We start from the raw sequence: 17,782 nt of genomic DNA, 5'->3' as shown, positions 1-17,782 counted from the left end.
CATCAATAATTACACAAGGTAACTAGCAAGTGGAACATCATCGTCAGCAAAAAATTACACGGTGGTGACCATGCAAAATTCACGTACGTCAAGTACGTTGTCATCTAGTCCTACTTATGTAAATTCATTAACAACTTTTTATCTGGGTAAAACAGAGGGATGTGATTATTGACGTAATATTACTTTGTCAATCTGTTCTTTGTGTTAAAAAATACAATTTTAGTTTACCTGGATCTACAATTGATCAGTTCCATCCGTGGTTGATGTACAGGCAATGTCTCAAAAGTCTCATCCAATGGATTGACTTCCTCTCTTGCTACCACAGGCTAATCTGAACCACATCCTGAAAAGAAATTAACATAACAAGCTAATTAAATATAGAAGTATATCTGTAATATTTATTGTACGAATGGTTAGGACCGTACGCAAATGCAAACCATAGTGATGCCTTTATTTGACCAGTCAAGACTACCTATAATTCCAGCTCCTGGTTGGGATAAGGAGGCATGTTCAAATGAATTAAGAAGTCTGGCTTGCACATATGCTGTTTACAACAAATCAAACTGTAGCATTTAAAACTAGATATCATATAGCTGTCTGTCAATAATTTAGTTTGAGTAAATTGTAAGTCGCTAATTAGCACGTAGGGCGCCGGAAATCAATAGATCTTGATAATTAACATGCATTGAACTGATGGTTCAAGCTTCCCCTAACTTGCTATTCAGTAAAAAAGGAACTGCCAATAGCAATTTGAAAATGCAGGTCACTACATGAACTCAATGCACCTTGTGGACTGGATATTACATAGCATACCGAAAGTCAGTTACGTGTACAAGCTTGTAACTGTAAGAAAGGTCAGAAAGAAGCATATCAAAAGAAGAGGATTCTAGTCAACAATGGTAGATATTATTTTAGTGTTGTGTATCTACCCGTCCAACTCATTTATCAGCTTAGTTGTCTTAGTACTTTTCAGCATGCAAATTTTTAAGTCAATTTTCACCACAAAACTCAGCTGGCACTATCATATATCAACAGTCAACACAGTGCCAAATGATCACACGCATCAGATATTCACTGTTGGCCATCTTTGAAATCCAACTTAGGCACCACTCTCCCATCTAAAATCATATATAACTATATATAATGTAATCCTTCAGTCAACAACGCATGCAGGACATCACATTAGGCTTTCCAGCAATATTAGACAGTTTAAAGTAGTCGAGCACATAATATGTGATCGACCTGAGAAAATGAAGTCAACTCAAAGTTATGACATAAGAAACAATACAGCAGCTAATTTATACATTTCAGAACACAGTTTTCGTTGTGGAGCTAGAAGCAATAGGCCTACCTCATTGGAATTTACAAGTATAAGACAAGTGTGTGCCTACCTGCAATAAAAATGCCATAAGCAAAAGCAAGCCACAGCACCAACAGCAAGATGATCCGCTTGTTTGCTCCCTGCCCAAAACTCATTCCACTCTTGGCTATCTTCATCATCTCATGCTCCCTGCCATTAGCGATCAGTGATGATACTGATACTGATAGAGAAGCCCTGCTCTGCTTCAAGTCTCAAATCTCTGATCCTAATGGAGCCTTAAGCTCATGGACCAATACATCCCAGAACTTCTGCAATTGGCAGGGTGTTTCATGCAACAACACACAGACCCAACTCCGAGTCATGGCACTCAACGTCAGCTCCAAAGGCCTCGGTGGTTCAATACCACCTTGCATGGGCAATCTGAGCTCCATCGCAAGCCTCGACTTATCAAGCAACGCGTTCCTTGGAAAAATTCCAAGTGAGCTGGGGCGCTTGGGACAAATCAGCTACCTGAACCTGAGCATCAACTCTCTTGTAGGCCGTATTCCAGATGAGCTGTCCTCATGCAGCAATCTCCAGGTACTCGGCTTATGGAACAACTCCCTCCAAGGTGAGATACCACCAAGCTTAACCCAATGCACTCACCTCCAGCAAGTTATACTATACAACAACAAGCTTGAAGGCAGTATACCCACCGGATTTGGGACGCTTCGTGAGCTGAAAACTTTGGATCTCTCCAACAACGCCCTCACAGGTGAGATACCACCATTGTTGGGCAGTAGCCCGTCTTTTGTATATGTTGATCTTGGAGGCAATCAGCTCACAGGAGGAATCCCGGAGTTCTTGGCAAATAGCTCATCCCTTCAAGTGCTTAGGCTCATGCAAAATAGTCTTACAGGGGAGATCCCACCAGCCCTCTTCAACAGCTCCACATTGACAACCATTTACCTCAACCGTAACAATTTAGCTGGTTCTATACCACCTGTTACAGCAATTGCTGCACCTATTCAATTCCTTAGTCTAACACAGAATAAACTCACAGGAGGGATACCGCCCACACTGGGCAACCTTTCTTCCCTTGTTCGTCTTTCTCTAGCAGCTAATAACTTGGTGGGTAGCATCCCTGAGAGCCTAAGTAAAATCCCAGCCTTAGAGAGGCTAATTCTCACATACAACAAGTTGTCTGGTCCTGTGCCAGAGTCTATTTTCAACATGTCATCTTTGAGATATCTTGAAATGGCCAATAACTCACTCATCGGCCGACTACCACAAGATATAGGCAACAGGCTTCCTAACCTTCAAAGCTTGATCCTATCAACAATACAGTTAAACGGGCCGATCCCAGCTTCTCTTGCCAATATGACCAAACTAGAAATGATTTATCTTGTTGCTACTGGGCTCACCGGGGTAGTGCCATCCTTTGGGTTATTGCCAAACTTGAGATATCTTGATCTGGCGTACAACCATCTCGAAGCAGGTGACTGGAGCTTCCTCTCATCCCTTGCAAACTGCACCCAACTGAAAAAATTACTCTTGGATGGGAACAGTCTCAAAGGAAGTTTGCCTAGCTCGGTTGGTAATCTTGCCCCACAGCTCGACTGGTTGTGGCTCAAGCAAAACAAACTTTCTGGGACAATTCCCGCAGAGATTGGTAACCTTAAGAGTCTCACTATTCTGTATATGGATGACAATATGTTTAGTGGGAGGATCCCACAAACCATTGGAAATCTTACAAATTTACTGGTTCTAAGCTTTGCAAAAAACAACCTCTCTGGCCGTATTCCAGATTCCATTGGTAACCTTTCCCAACTAAACGAGTTTTATCTAGATAGAAACAACCTCAACGGGAGTATACCTGCAAATATAGGGCAGTGGAGACAATTAGAGAAGCTTAACCTCTCTCACAATTCATTCAGTGGAAGCATGCCAAGTGAGGTCTTTAAAATTTCTTCACTGTCACAAAATTTGGATTTGTCACATAATCTGTTTACTGGGCCCATACTGCCAGAAATTGGCAACCTCATAAACCTTGGAAGCATCAGTATTGCAAACAATCGCTTGACCGGCGATATACCGTCTACTCTAGGGAAATGTGTGCTTTTGGAATATCTTCACATGGAAGGGAACCTTCTTACTGGAAGCATTCCACAATCTTTCATGAACTTAAAAAGCATCAAGGAGTTGGATCTCTCTCGTAACAGATTGTCAGGAAAAGTTCCAGAGTTCCTCACACTTTTTAGTTCTTTGCAGAAACTCAACCTTTCATTCAATGACTTTGAAGGGACAATACCATCAAATGGTGTATTTGGTAATACTAGCAGGGTTATCTTGGACGGAAACTACAGGTTGTGTGCGAATGCTCCAGGGTACAGCCTGCCCCTTTGCCCTGAATCAGGATCACAAATTAAAAGCAAGTCTACTGTTTTGAAAATAGTAATTCCAATCGTAGTGTCTGCTGTTGTAATTTCATTGTTATGTTTAACTATTGTTCTCATGAAGAGAAGAAAAGAAGAACCAAACCAGCAGCACTCCAGTGTGAACTTAAGGAAAATATCATATGAAGATATTGCCAAAGCAACAGATGGGTTCTCTGCCACAAATTTGGTTGGTTTGGGATCCTTTGGGGCTGTTTACAAGGGCCTTCTGACATTTGAGGACAATCCAGTTGCTATTAAGGTTTTCAATCTCAACAAGTACGGAGCACCCACAAGCTTCAATGCGGAGTGTGAGGCATTAAGATATATTCGCCATCGAAATCTTGTCAAAATCATTACATTATGCTCTACAGTTGATCCAAATGGCTATGATTTTAAAGCACTTGTCTTTCAGTATATGCCTAATGGGAGTCTAGAAATGTGGCTACATCCAGAGGACCATGGGCATGGTAAGCAAAGATTCCTAACTTTGGGTGAAAGGATTAACGTAGCCCTGGACATCGCATACGCTTTAGATTATCTTCACAACCAGTGTGTATCCCCACTAATACATTGTGACATGAAGCCAAGCAATGTTCTTTTGGATCTTGAAATGACTGCATATGTCAGTGACTTTGGGTTGGCAAGATTTATGTGTGCTAATTCAACAGCAGCACCTGGTAACTCTACAAGTTTGGCTGACCTAAAAGGATCCATTGGATATATTGCACCGGGTGAGAGAAATTGGAAACCTATACTTATTCTTTACTTGTATGCTTCAATCATTTTATTAACTTTGTGAATCATATTTTTCTCCATTCACCTTTGTTATGTTTTCAAATGAAAATGCAGAGTATGGAATGGGTGCGCAAATATCCACGAGGGGTGATGTCTATAGCTATGGAGTGCTTTTGTTAGAGATATTAACTGGAAAGCGTCCAACTGATGAAAAATTCAAAGATGGTAGGAGCCTCCATGAACTTGTTGATACCGCATTTCCCCACAGAGTAACCAAGATTTTAGACCCCAATATGCTACACAATGATTTGGATGGTGGAAACTCCGAAATGATGCAAAGTTGTGTCCTCCCACTGGTTAAGTTGGCCCTCATGTGCTCGATGGCATCACCGAAAGACCGGTTAGGTATGGCGCAGGTTTCCACTGAAATACACTCCATCAAGCAAGAATTTCTTGATCTTTCCAGTGGAGGAAAAATAGTGTGAGTAATAATTAGACCTAGGCAGTACATTTGGCACTCCACAAAATAAACCTAGCTAAGTTTGCCTTCCTTCTTATTTTTGCTTCCTGAGATTAGTGCAAAGATGTTTTGCATTGCAACTACTATGTACAGCTACTTCTATTACCATAATGAAGTCCACACAGAATTAACCTCTTGGTCCTAAAATTTGTTTGGGGCAGCAGCAAATGCAATGGTCAGCAAACAGCACAGAGCAGGCTGGCAGCACAACCAAATATGGCTAATAACTTACAAACTAACAATTCCACGGTGGTTAGTCAGCAGCACAACTCACAACATTCAGGCGTAAGGATACGCATAGAGCAAAACGGCCACACCTGTGCTGTGCGTGCCTTCGCGCGCGTGTACTGCTTGCTACTTTTTAGAGGCATTTCCACAAACACGCCACGCGCGTTCGGAGGCCGTACACGAAACTGAACTCACAAGCATACGCAAAGGCATAGGAAACAGTAGCGCGCTGACCTCGGAATACGACGCCGCGCGGGGAAACCTCCATCGTCCTGCGCCGGCCGACTCGGCGTCGCCATCGCCCATGGCGTCCTCGGCGGCGGCGGCGGCGCGACAGACTCGGCGTGGCCATGGTCGACGCCGTCGGAGAGAGAAAAGGGGGTGGTGGGACAACAAGATTGGCTGGGCCTGGTTGATGTTGGGCTCATGGGCTCTCCTCGTAGATGTATTTTGTCCCGAATTGAGTTTCTTTTAGTAAAATTGCAGTTTAGGTCACATTTTATTGTTAAAGTTTTAATTTACATCGTCTTTAAACTAATCTTTTCACTTTATACCGGATAACTATGTCATTTTTTTTTTGGTTTGGATCACCCAACCCTCTTTACTATTCATATGTACCCTTCATTCTAGTGAAGATATGACTTGCATATAGACAAGGAAGTTCATCGGTGTACCCAAACTAATTTGAGTGAGGTTGTTGTTGGGTGATGAAGAAGTTGTTGAGGATAGTCCAAACCGAAAAAATGATAAAGTTACCCGATTCAAAATGGAAAGATTAGTTTAAGAAAGGTCTAATGTAAAATTTTGACAATAAAAGATGGTCTAAACTGTAATTCTCTCTAAAATAAAATCCAATGTTCCTGTCAAAGAAAAATACCTCAATCCCCAAATTAATTTTATTTGTATATAGGCAGATAGTACATATTGCAATGATAGCTTAAGGGATGAAGGAGAGAAGATGAACACGAGAGAGAAGGGGATGAAACAAGATCCCCAACAAACAATCGATCGACTTTGCCGACCAACTTCAATGGTCGGAACAAGTCTAGGTGGCAAAGAAATTTCCCATCTAACATATTTTTTATGGCCGACCATCTTATCCTAATAGCATATATTTACCAATCGATATCATTTTTCTGACCGACGTATTTTTCCCGACCAACCACAATTACTAAGCTGGTTTTCCATAAAAAATACAATTACCAAGCTGGTATCGGAAAGTTTTTGCCGACCGATCGTAAGCCACCAAAGTTTATTATTACCGACCGATTGACCATCAGTAAAAAATTACATAATTATCGACCAAAAATCGGTCCATAAAATTTGGGGTTGACGACCATCCGTTGGTTAAAAAGTTATACCGATCAACTGCCTATCGGTATAGATGGATCATCCCCGTCGGAAGTTGGATGGGATTAATGTTCGGACATGGTGCAGTGATAGGCACCGTTTGGACTGGACTGGTGCACGGTCTATTTTCTCTCAGTTAATAACCTATATACTATTTTAAGCTGAGTATTATTTTTAGCATATGATTACCACCACAGTATTCGTTACAATTAAATCTTTATTAACAACATCTCGTATGATTATATCTAGCTGAAAGAAATATATATGTTGTAAATTAATTTTATCATATATATATATATATAAGTTAATTCAGTAAAGCCAAAAAAAGTATTTTACACAAATTATAAAAAAGTAATTTTGTCGACGTTTGATGTCGCAATTCTGGTATTTGCATGGTATGAGGATCATCGGTGCTCGGATATACGCGAGACTGAGGTAAAAGAGACAGAGACGAGGATTTTTATACAGGTTCGGGCCCCTGAATTGTCAGGTAATAACCCTACATCCTGTTGGCCGAAGCCGGTATTGCTCTTATTCACCATAATCACACCAGTACAATATATGGGAAGCCTATCTAACTGTTGTCGACATGGCGGTCTGAAGTTCTGACTTGTAGGCGACAACAGGGTAGTCTTCCTCCTCGAGTTCGTGCCCGACGAGATCAGAGATAGCGCTTTCGTCTCTGCTGACAGTATCTGGAGACACCGTAGGGGACTAGCCGTGCTTACCCCTGAAGTCGATATCCAGCGTCTTGTCTTGATGGATGTTGGCTTGTACGTTGTGGCTTCTGTTGTTCCGTAGATTGTTGTAGGTGTTGATTGAGGTGGTCCCCTCCTCTCCTCCTAGGTGGCCTTGTATTTATACCCATAAGTGTCCCCTTGTCCAAGTATAACTAGGGAAACCAATATGGATACAATCCGAGTAGTCCTTGTCGTTTCCATGTAGAACTCTGGTTGTCTTTCCTTATCCGGAACTCCCTCTATATCTGAAGTCAGTTTGCACATAAGACATGGTATGTGGTGGGTCCTGCCGAGATGTAGTCGATTACTATTAGGTATGTGGTATCCATAACCCTGACAAATTTAGCGCGGAATTAAAAGTAAATCAGTTGTGGAGATAAGAACATGAGTCTTCTACAAATTAAACTGAATCAACGCAAACTATTGAACTATCTAAAAACAACAATGAAATAACATATTCATAACATTATAAATATGTAAGAAGTAATTTAATCAAATCTAAAAGTAATTTACATATATGAAAAAAAAGTAAATTTCACATATAATAAAGCAATTTATAACACACACATATATATATATATATTTCTTTTATCATAATGTAATTATGTAAGATTTTGTTAGAAAGATTTAAATGCAGTGAACACAATAATTTAATTGGATTATAGATTGGATAAGTAATTTAAGAGAAAATTTTATTTGAAGTTTAGGTGTTACGAATATTTTCCTTTTTTACACGCTTTCGTACTCCCACGTGGAAAAAAGCATACATATTGAAATGATAGCTGGTTATAACTAATTAGTGTACAGTGCGTTGTTGTGTCCATTTGTGTTCTTGTTTGTACCTACTGCCGTGTTTAGTTTTAAAGTTTTTTTTTTCAAACTTTCAACTTTTCCATCACATCAAAACTTTCCTACACACATAAATTTTCAACTTTTCCGTCGCATCGTTTCAATTTCAACCAAACTTTTATTTTTGACGTGAACTAAACACAGCCTACCTCTACAATGCCATAAGCAGATTTCCATAATCTAACAATTCCAGCACTTGCCACCAAACTTTGACACTGCTTTGCATTTCATAGACTAGCTAGGAAAAGTCTCCTACTTACCAACCATACATTCCATCTCGACCACCTGCTGCGCTAGTCCAAGTGTGGTCAGTGGTCATCGTTCAATATAGATCACCAATTTCAACAGCCTAGTCAATTCTCCCATTTAGACTCGAATTGAAAATCAACAGCATTGGCATTGTTTGAGAGGAGATAGTATATATTTGAGCCTAGTTTCTGCCGCAGGAGCAAAAAGAGAATCCTTTGTGATGTATTCGATGGGAGCTGCTAGGCTTCGCATCAGGTTGCAGGCAGTTCTAGTGATGTCCCTCTTACTACTGCAGATTATGCCATTTCTGCCATGTACGCTCGCCACTGGAGGCAATTCTGCCGAGCTACTGATCATGGGCAGGGAGAAGCATGCAGGCCATCTCCTCTTAGCTCCAACCAAATCGACACGGTCTCGTCGAATCCTATATAATCGTATCGGCTCGGGTGGTGGTAATCCTCACTGGGGTAAGTCCGTAAGTCGTAAGAGAAATTAATTTTATAGTCCTTTAAAAAAAAAACATGAAGGTATACAGATTTTAACTCGAGATATCTAGTACGTAGATGTAGTAAGTTTTATATTAGAAAATATGATATCTCTCGATCTCGGTATCTTTTCAAAGATAATAAAAGTACCCCAAGTTATAACATGATCCAGAGCTTATTGTTTGTGTAGTAAATGGATCTATATATTCTGATATATATGAGCATTTTATTCGTCGAGATAAGTGTTAATGTGTTATTACTTATTACCAGGAACTAGCTAGACTACTAGAGAAGCTACGCTAATTAAACTGATCAGCATATATACTCTCGTATCATTCTTTCTTGCGTCCACGATTTAATCTGACTTTTTTTTGAAGGAATTTAATCTGACTTGGAGTTATTTTTCAGGCCCGATACACAACCCTCCTTGTTGCTAGGATTTGAGCAGAGCCAAGCACAAAGTTTGCACTTCTTTCAGAGAGGTATTGTAGGTGTGGTAATGGAGTCATGGGGACAAACAACTCCATTGGCCACGGTTTTTAATCCTTGTGTAGGCATAATTTGACATAGCTATTTCCTTATTGTCTTACAAATAAACTAGCAGGGATGACCGGCATTTGCATGCGCGACTAGATCTACTTAAAATTTATAGCATCAATTCATATTATCGTTATCAATGTATATTACACCCACTTTCTTCATCATCCTTTAATTGTACATTGTTATCCCTTTTATAATGTAACTTTATAGAATATTTATTTATTTTATTTTTTCGAGATTGTAATTTGGCATTATTGTACTATATTGTAAATAAAGCACATGCTATCAGTGATTCAGTGTCGAAAGAAGTTCTCTCATTCAGTGTCGAAAAAAATTTGTGCAAATATAAAAAAATAAAAAGTTGTGCTTAAAGTACTTTGGATAATAAAGTAAGTCACAAATAAAATAAATAATAATTCCAAATTTTTTTGAATAAGACGAATGGTTAAACAGTGCAAGAAAAAATCAAAATCTCTTATACTATGGGACGGAGGGAGTATTTTCTCACCAATAGTATCACGGCCAGTCCCAAAGGTCGATAGCTAGAGATATAGGTCGGTTCCAAAAGCCATTATCTTTAGTGATCATTTTCTATCTCTTTGTTGTTGGGCCTCATCTTTTCACTTATACTTATACTTATCAGCTAAAATTTAAATTTTCAACTTTAAATTTGAAGCTGATTTTAGGGTTTTTTCATCGAAGTTTATTTTGCAGCATTTACTTTTAGATATCTAAGAACACGTATATAAAAGTTTTATTCACAAATTACTTTTCGTTTATCCTTAATAATTCACTTTGTTTAACCAACTTGACCTTGAGGTATCGGTTCGCTTAGATGAAAAGCAAATGCGCATTTTTGGAAGATCATAGAATGATTCATTGTGGGAAAAAATGATTATATATGCGTTTTTCATCCTTGAACGAGTTCGATAGTACCAGCGAACTCTACATCCGTTTAAATTAGGAACTTAGCCCTACAAACAACCTAATCTGAAATTCACTGCTATAGAGATTTAAACTCAGGACCTTGGGGTACTGCTTAGGTCACTGCAACCCCAAATGTAGGCATATGTGTCAGTCAAACAATAAGATTAAAAAATAGTGAGACCCACATGTCAGTGGGCCTACTCCCCATTGGTGGAGAAACCATCTTTATTCGGTCGACCAAATTCCATAATAGTCCCGGTTGCAATAAAAACTGGGTTGAAAAGGTTTGAGCTACCTTTTGATCTTTAGTCCCGGTTGGTAGATCATTTTTAGTCCCGGTTCAAAAACCGGTAGGTGATGTCAGACCCCTCTAATATCTTTAGTCCAACTGGGACTAAAGATACCAACAAGGAAAAAAGATCGGCATGCGCGGAGAGATCGAGGCGTGCGCGTGAATCGGATCAAGATACATATCTCCTCCTCCCTCCCGGTTCTATCTCCTCCACTCCTCCTCTCCTCACACCCTATCTCTTCTTCTCCTCCCCCTTCTCCTCTCCTTCGATCCCCTTCTCCTCGCCATCTTACGCATGGAGGATCCTCTCCTTCTCCTCCCCCAACTCCTCCTCGATCTGCAGGCGGCGGCGCCGGCCTCGCGCGGCGGCGGTCGGGCGGCCGGCGTAAGGCGGAAGGTGGCGGCCCGCCCGGCCACCACCGGGCGGTTGGTGAGGCGCAGATTTGCTTGTTTTTTTTTTGAGAATTTATTATCAGGATCTGACATGTATTTGATTTGTGTGTGATGTAAATATGTGATATATTTGTGATGAATTTTGCAGAAGTTGTGATGTAATTTTTTTGAAGATTTTGTGATGTATTTGAGGATCTGGAGGTGATTATTGATTTGGGATTTTGGGGTTGGTAACACCAACTGGGACTAAAAATAGATTTTTACTCCCGGTTATTTCACCCGGGACTAAAGAACGCTATTTTTAGTCCCGGATTCGTAGCCCCGGTTGAAAAACCAGGACTAAAGGGGGTTACGAACCGAGAGTAAAAACTACTTCTCCACAAGTGCCCTCCACCTAATCAGGTTAGTAATTGGCTCTTGATTGGCTCAAGAGAGAGGACTTGCGAAGAACATCAGCATAAGAGAGTTTTTTTTCTTTCAAGGTATGGTAGGTCCATTCTTTTGCACATTCGTCTTACCATTGAGCAAAATTCCTTCTGAAAATTTGGCCCACCGTTGCTCCAGAGGGAAGTAAACAAGAAAATCTTTACAGCAGCAACTTTTGAGGTAAAAAAAAAAATGAAAACCAACCAATTTGCATGAAACCGATAACTTGAAAACCGAAAGGGCGAGTGAGACCACTTTCAATGCCGAACTTGGTGCCCCCAAACAAGCTTGGGGCATTTTACCAGCATAATCTTCATTGAGACAAAAACGTGATCGACCAAAAGAGGCAACCAAGAAGAATTCCACCAATCGTGATCCAGCTGAATATTCAACTGTGGCTGTAGCTTAGCCAAGGTTAGGATTTATTCCATTGCCTAAAATAACTTTAATATTCAACATGATATATTTGAAGAAGATTTTGACGGAAGACTAGCCCCAATTGAGAAATTTAGAGGATAAATCCATGAAACTAGATCATCCCGTAGAATTTCCGTACACTTTCCTGTTACTGTTGGCCGTTATACCTAATACGGCTGTTTCGCTTATTCTTCCTCGTGGATTCTAAGCTAATCACTACAGGCAACTCGTTGTCGCGGAAAAGCTAACGCGCGCGTACGCGTTGGCGGCGAGCGTTTCCGATAATTTAGCCTAATTAACTAAGTGATTAGTAGATAATGACGATAATTAAGATATGATTTCCTTTTTTTCCGGAAGATTTTTTCTACTAACCGATTGAAACTTTCAAGTTAGATTTGAAAACTTTTGTAGTCAAATTTTAAAAATTTCAAAACTCAGTTTGAAAATTTTCAACTCGAAATTTAAATGTGTAAAACAAATTTTGAAAACTTTTAACCCAGATTTGAAAACTTTCAACTCGAGATTTGAAAACTTTCAAGTACAGATTTGAAAATTTTTAAGTTAAGATTTGAAAAAATATGAAAACTTTCGACTCAGATTTAAAAACTTTCAACTTGAGATATGAAAACTTTCGACTCCGATTCAAAACCTTTCGACTCGGATTCGAAAACTTTCCACTCAAATTCAAAAACTTTCGACTCAGATTCGAAAATTTTCGACTCGGGATTCAAAAACTTTCCACTCAAATTCGAAAACTTTCAACTCAAGATTTGAATACTTTCAAATCAGATTAAAAAATTTTCAAGTTAAAATTTAAAAACTTTCAACTCAAAACATTTTGAAAAAAATAAGTGTGCTAAAGATTAAAAAAAGTAATCAGAAAAAACGAAAAAAACCGTAAAGAAAACGCAAAAGAAAAAGAAAAAAAACAAATCGCGAAAAAAAAGAAAAAATGGCTGATGGGACGGGAGGCCCGGGAGCAGCTGGTGCGCGCGCGCCAACTAGCAATCCCCGTTGTCGAGGGGTATGTTGTTTATCTTAAAAAAATAATTAGCCATAAATAAAAAGGAAAACCCATGTTAAGTCTAGAAAAACTTAAACTTAGATGGACGGATTCCACCATAAATAACCTAACCAGTTGAGCTATTCCCACTTCGCCTAACTATATTGGTCATGCATATATACAATCTCACTACTCCAATACCTGCCACCAAACTTCGTCCTTTACTTTCCACAGTTTTTGATAGATTTCATCGGCCGATGTTGGTATATTTACCCCGTCCGGAGTGTACCATTTAAAAGACTCGATCGAGGAAAAGTCTCATGTTTTGCCCTATCGCGTGACACGTTCATCGGCCATCTGATCCCACAAGTGCTGGTGTGTCCGTACATGGCCTGGCGATTTACGCACGTGACATCATCCAGAGGAATCCAAATCGGAAGCCATGTGATGCTCTACGCTACGCCGGTTTCAAAAATTTTTTTCTCTTAAACTAATCATCCGATCTACGATTCGATTACACCGTTGTGTTCGTAAGAATTGAATCTTTGTAACAAGATCTCACATGATTATATTTTGATGAAAAATTATAAATTACTTTTATAATATATCTAAACTACTTTTAGATTTCACTAAACTACTTCTTAGACCCGTAAAAGTAAATTCAATAAAGCCTAAAAGTAATTTACATATATTATTGAAGTAACTTAAAAAAAAGAAAGTAAATTTATCACGACATTAAAAGTAAATCCGTTATGGAGGTAAAAACATGAGTATATATAGAAATTAAATTTAATCAGCACAAATTATGTCATTGACTAAAAATGATTATAAAATAAACAACTCACAACATGAATGTACATATTTCTTTTAATGCCGTAACAAGTTACTTCACTTTTGTTTTAAGTTACTTCTATAATATAGGTAAATTACTTTCAGGCTTTATTAAATTACTTTTATGACTAAGAAGTAATTTAATGAAATCTAAAAGTAATTTAGATATATTATAAAAGTAATTTGTATTTTTTCATAAAAATATAGTCACGTGAGATCTTGTTATAAAGATTTAATTGTTATGAACATAATGCGTAATCGGATCGTAAATCGGATGAGTAATATAAGAGAAAATTTCATAAGAAGAAAAAATTACATGCACTTTTGAGCAGGGGCGAAGCCAGGATTTATGGCTAGGGGGGTGTGGGCGGGACGAAAGTCATAAGTTAGAGTAAGCAACGCTAACGATAAAATAAGACATCATGTGTTCTGCTATACAAAAGCTTGAATTTAGCTCTTTAGTTGTATCATTGGATTTGACAGTTTGAGACTTGAGACACCATACTCGACAGCAAGACGCAATGGGAGGACGGAGAGGGGGGCCCCTAATGGGCTATTGCTCGCGTGTGGACGGGGGCAGCGATCAATTCGCCCCCCTCCCCATCCCTCCCTCCCTCCACCTAGTTTCCTTTTTTGACATCGTATTACTTTCCTATTTTAGTAAATTTATACACCTAAAGTTTATACACCTCAAGTTTATACATCTAAAGTTTAGAGACCAAAAGTTTATAAGTCAAGAGTTTATATATCCGATTCAAATTTGAATTTGAACTCAAATATTTTTCATATATAGTATTTCTATACATCTAAAGTTTATACACCTAAAGTTCATAGACCTAAAGTTTACAGACCTAAAGTTTATATATCCGATTCAAATTTGAATTTGAATTATATCCGATTCAAATTTGAATTTGAATTCAAATATTTTTCATATATAATATTTCTATATATCTAAAGTTTATACACCTAAAGTTTGTAGACCTAAAGTTTATAGAACTAAAGTTTATATACCCGATTCAAATTTGAATTTGAATTATATCCGATTCAAATTTGAATTTAAATTCAAATATTTTCTATATATAGTATTTCTATACATTTAAAGTTTATACACCTAAAGTTTATAGACCCAAAGTTTATAAGTCAAAAGTTTACATACCCGATTCAAATTTGAATTTGAATTCAAATTTTTTATACATAATTTTTTCTAACTTTTTGTTTTTTTAAATTTTTTTTGTAGTTTACTGTAATAGGAAGAGAAGAAGGGGAGGAGGAAGGGGAGAAGAGAGAGGAGCATAGGGGAAGGCGTGGGGTGATCACCAAGGTAGCGCGGGGGCGATCACCCGCGCGTTAGGATTCCCGGGACGGAGAGACGTGTGAAGCCAAAACAATCAAGACGAGGAGTTGATCTGCGTTGTCGTTCCGTCTCTTTCTTATTAATTAATTTTCTATATCATGTTTATTGATAATGGACTAATTAACATACTAATGCTCTAGTTAGTACAGCAGGGAGGGGAATTGGATAGGGGGGTGTTGGCCCCCTCCGGCCCCCTGTTTTTGAGTATACTTGTAGCAAATAGATATGAGATTGAGGTAGGTTATGACCATATAGAGAATGGTCTCGTTGTTGACACGCCCATACACTGTATATATTCCGTCTTTTTTCTTGCATTCTAGTCCATGTGTGGTCATCGTATAATCGATCTCCAGTTTTAACTGCTTGCTTAGACTCAAATAGAAATCAACGAAAGTAACATTGCGGAAAATTCAGACGAGTATAGATGCCTTCTATTTATACCGATAACATATATGCAAGCCGGCCGGTGTATGCTTAGCTCTGCATTTGTAATTTGTACAACACCAATTAATATAATTAGGTGGAAGATCAGACATCAGAGCCTGATTGAGGTTTTGTGCAGCAGCAAAGAGAGGCCAGTGAATTCGATGGCTGCTCGCCTTGGCGTTGTTGGGTTGCAGGTAATCCTAGTGACGTCCCTCTTGCTGCAGATGACATTATTTCTGCCGTGTGCGCTCGGAGAAACCCATGAAGATGAAGGCCATCATCTTCTCTTAGCTCCAACCAAATCAACACGGTCTCGTCGAATCCTAGTACCAGTACCAGTACATCAGAGCTGGGATCCGGGTAAGCTGCGTAGGCGTAGCAGGATCAATCCATATAGCTGGATCTATTAATGATCTGTGCATTTGATTCATCGAGATATATAATCAAACTGACAAGCATGTATATACTCCTATCATTTTCTTTGGCGTGCATGATTTAATCTGACTTGGAGTTATGTTTCAGGACATAACCCTCCTTGTTGCTAGGAATTTGAGCAGAGCCAGGAACAAAAAGTTTACACCCGGCCCTTTATGGAGAAGTACTGTAGGTATGGCAATGGAGCCATGGAGATATATATATAACACCATTCATCCAGTTTTAAATCATGGTTCCTGCTATAATTATATATATTAGCTGTCAACCCGGATATTGCACGGGCACTATTATTACTTTTCATTTCTCATTATATGGAAGACTTTTATTTCTGCCCAAGAATGTTCTTTTATCCAAACTGTTTTAGTTTCTGTTATTTTTAATATATATTTTGTACAGATCTTATATTGCTAGTATCTTCAGTATTTAATTTTGTAAAGTGGAGTTGTGTTCTTGTTCAGATTGAATGCCATTATTATATATATTGTACAAGTGATAGGAAAATATTTTTTTGACTTTTATTTTTTTACTATGTGAATGGCATATTGGTCCTACTAACATGTTGGCGCCACACTAGCATGCCACGTCAACGCATAGATTGGGTCAAAGTCCGTTTAGACCCATATGACACCCAAAACAAGTTTAGAAATCTAAAATTGCATTCTGATAGTTCAGAGGCCTAGATGAATGATGATACACCAGCACAAATTTAGGGACGATCGTGCACTACACTCTTCCTTTTGTGGAATATATAATTGTAATAAAAATATAATATCATAAAATATACGTTGAACTTGTAGTTATAATTTTTATCTTAAGGCTGTGTTCGCTATGGGAGGATGGAAACCTTCACAGTGCGCATGGAAAATGGAGTTGTCCATTAACGCGTGATTAATTAAGTATTAGCTATTTTTTTTAAAAAAAGGATCAATATGATTTTTTTAACAACTTTCATATAGAAACTTTTTACAAAAAAATACACTGTTTAGCAGTTTGAAAAGCGTGCGCACGGAAAACGAGAGAAGAGTGTTGGGAACTTGCTCTTGTAAACACTGCCTCTCTGTTTTTTTTTGCGGGGCGACCAAATTTCGTTAAGACTAGGAGTAATTACAAATAAACAGGTTTTGGACTTCGACAAGAGGCCGTCGAAGTTGCTGGGAGAGTGCTTAAAAAATATCCTCCCAAAAGAAAGGAAAAAAAAAACAACTTACAACTAGCATGCTCCTCTCCTTAACAATTGAAGGCTCCTGCTTCTATCCAGATTGTGATCTCTCTCTCTCTCTCTAGTTGTAGAGTGACATTTTGAAAGTGACATATAGGAGTATTAAATAGGTAGATGTTATATAAATACATTTTCAAATTGTTCGCCACATAGATCTTGAGGGTAAGGGAGTGCTCACTCGTGAAAAACCTTGAACTGAATGATATGCAAAATATTATGCCAAGTATATTGACAGACCAGAGTGAGCCCCTGCCAATTGTTCATCGAATTGACAGTGAGAAACTAGGGAGCCTCTCAGACAGAACTAACAGCTACAAGCTTTATTAAAAAAGAGCAATTTTACGGTCGTTAAGAAGGTACCATGAGGTAAAAAAATTTAGTAAAATTTAGTTTGGTATCTCATAGTATCTATGTATCAAGAGGTACCAAATTTATAATAGTGGTACCTTATGTTATCTACTCAAGGAGTACATTTTGGTCCACAAAATCTTCTTAGAGTATAATTTTAGCCTCAAAAGAAAAAAAAATGGATAGTTCTGCCGGCAACATTTAATTAAACGATACCTTCAACCAAATCCCACTGTGGTTCTAATTATTTGATATAGTGATGGTTTTTTTTTTCTTT

The 17,782-nt window shown here is 38.5% G+C and overlaps 1 protein-coding gene across 1 annotated transcript; it reads left to right on the top strand.

Annotated features, from left to right (window-relative positions):
* The first annotated feature begins 1,441 nt into the window (after positions 1–1,441).
* LOC127761715 (probable LRR receptor-like serine/threonine-protein kinase At3g47570) lies at positions 1,442–5,449 on the top strand. The gene is made up of 3 exons (XM_052286044.1): positions 1,442–1,859; positions 2,076–4,469; positions 4,588–5,449. Exons 1-3 carry the CDS (start codon positions 1,442–1,444, stop codon positions 4,956–4,958), a joined length of 3,183 nt encoding a protein of 1,060 aa, XP_052142004.1. The 3' UTR covers positions 4,959–5,449.
* Positions 5,450–17,782: the final 12,333 nt, after the last annotated feature.

Source organism: Oryza glaberrima, chromosome 2, assembly GCF_000147395.1.
Source record: "Oryza glaberrima chromosome 2, OglaRS2, whole genome shotgun sequence".
Taxonomy (NCBI): domain Eukaryota; kingdom Viridiplantae; phylum Streptophyta; class Magnoliopsida; order Poales; family Poaceae; genus Oryza; species Oryza glaberrima.
The sequence above is the reverse complement of the archived record's forward strand: the minus strand, read 5'-3'. Positions and strand labels throughout refer to the sequence as shown.

Bases quoted from the DNA above. Each gene is read 5' to 3' on its own strand.
- LOC127761715 (XM_052286044.1), top strand. From the start codon at position 1,442: ATGATCCGCTTGTTTGCTCCCTGCCCAAAACTCATTCCACTCTTGGCT. The intron at 1,860-2,075 runs GCCGTATTCCAG...ACGCCCTCACAG, and splicing joins GAGCATCAACTCTCTTGTAG to GTGAGATACCACCATTGTTG. The intron at 4,470-4,587 runs GTGAGAGAAATT...ATGAAAATGCAG, and splicing joins CATTGGATATATTGCACCGG to AGTATGGAATGGGTGCGCAA.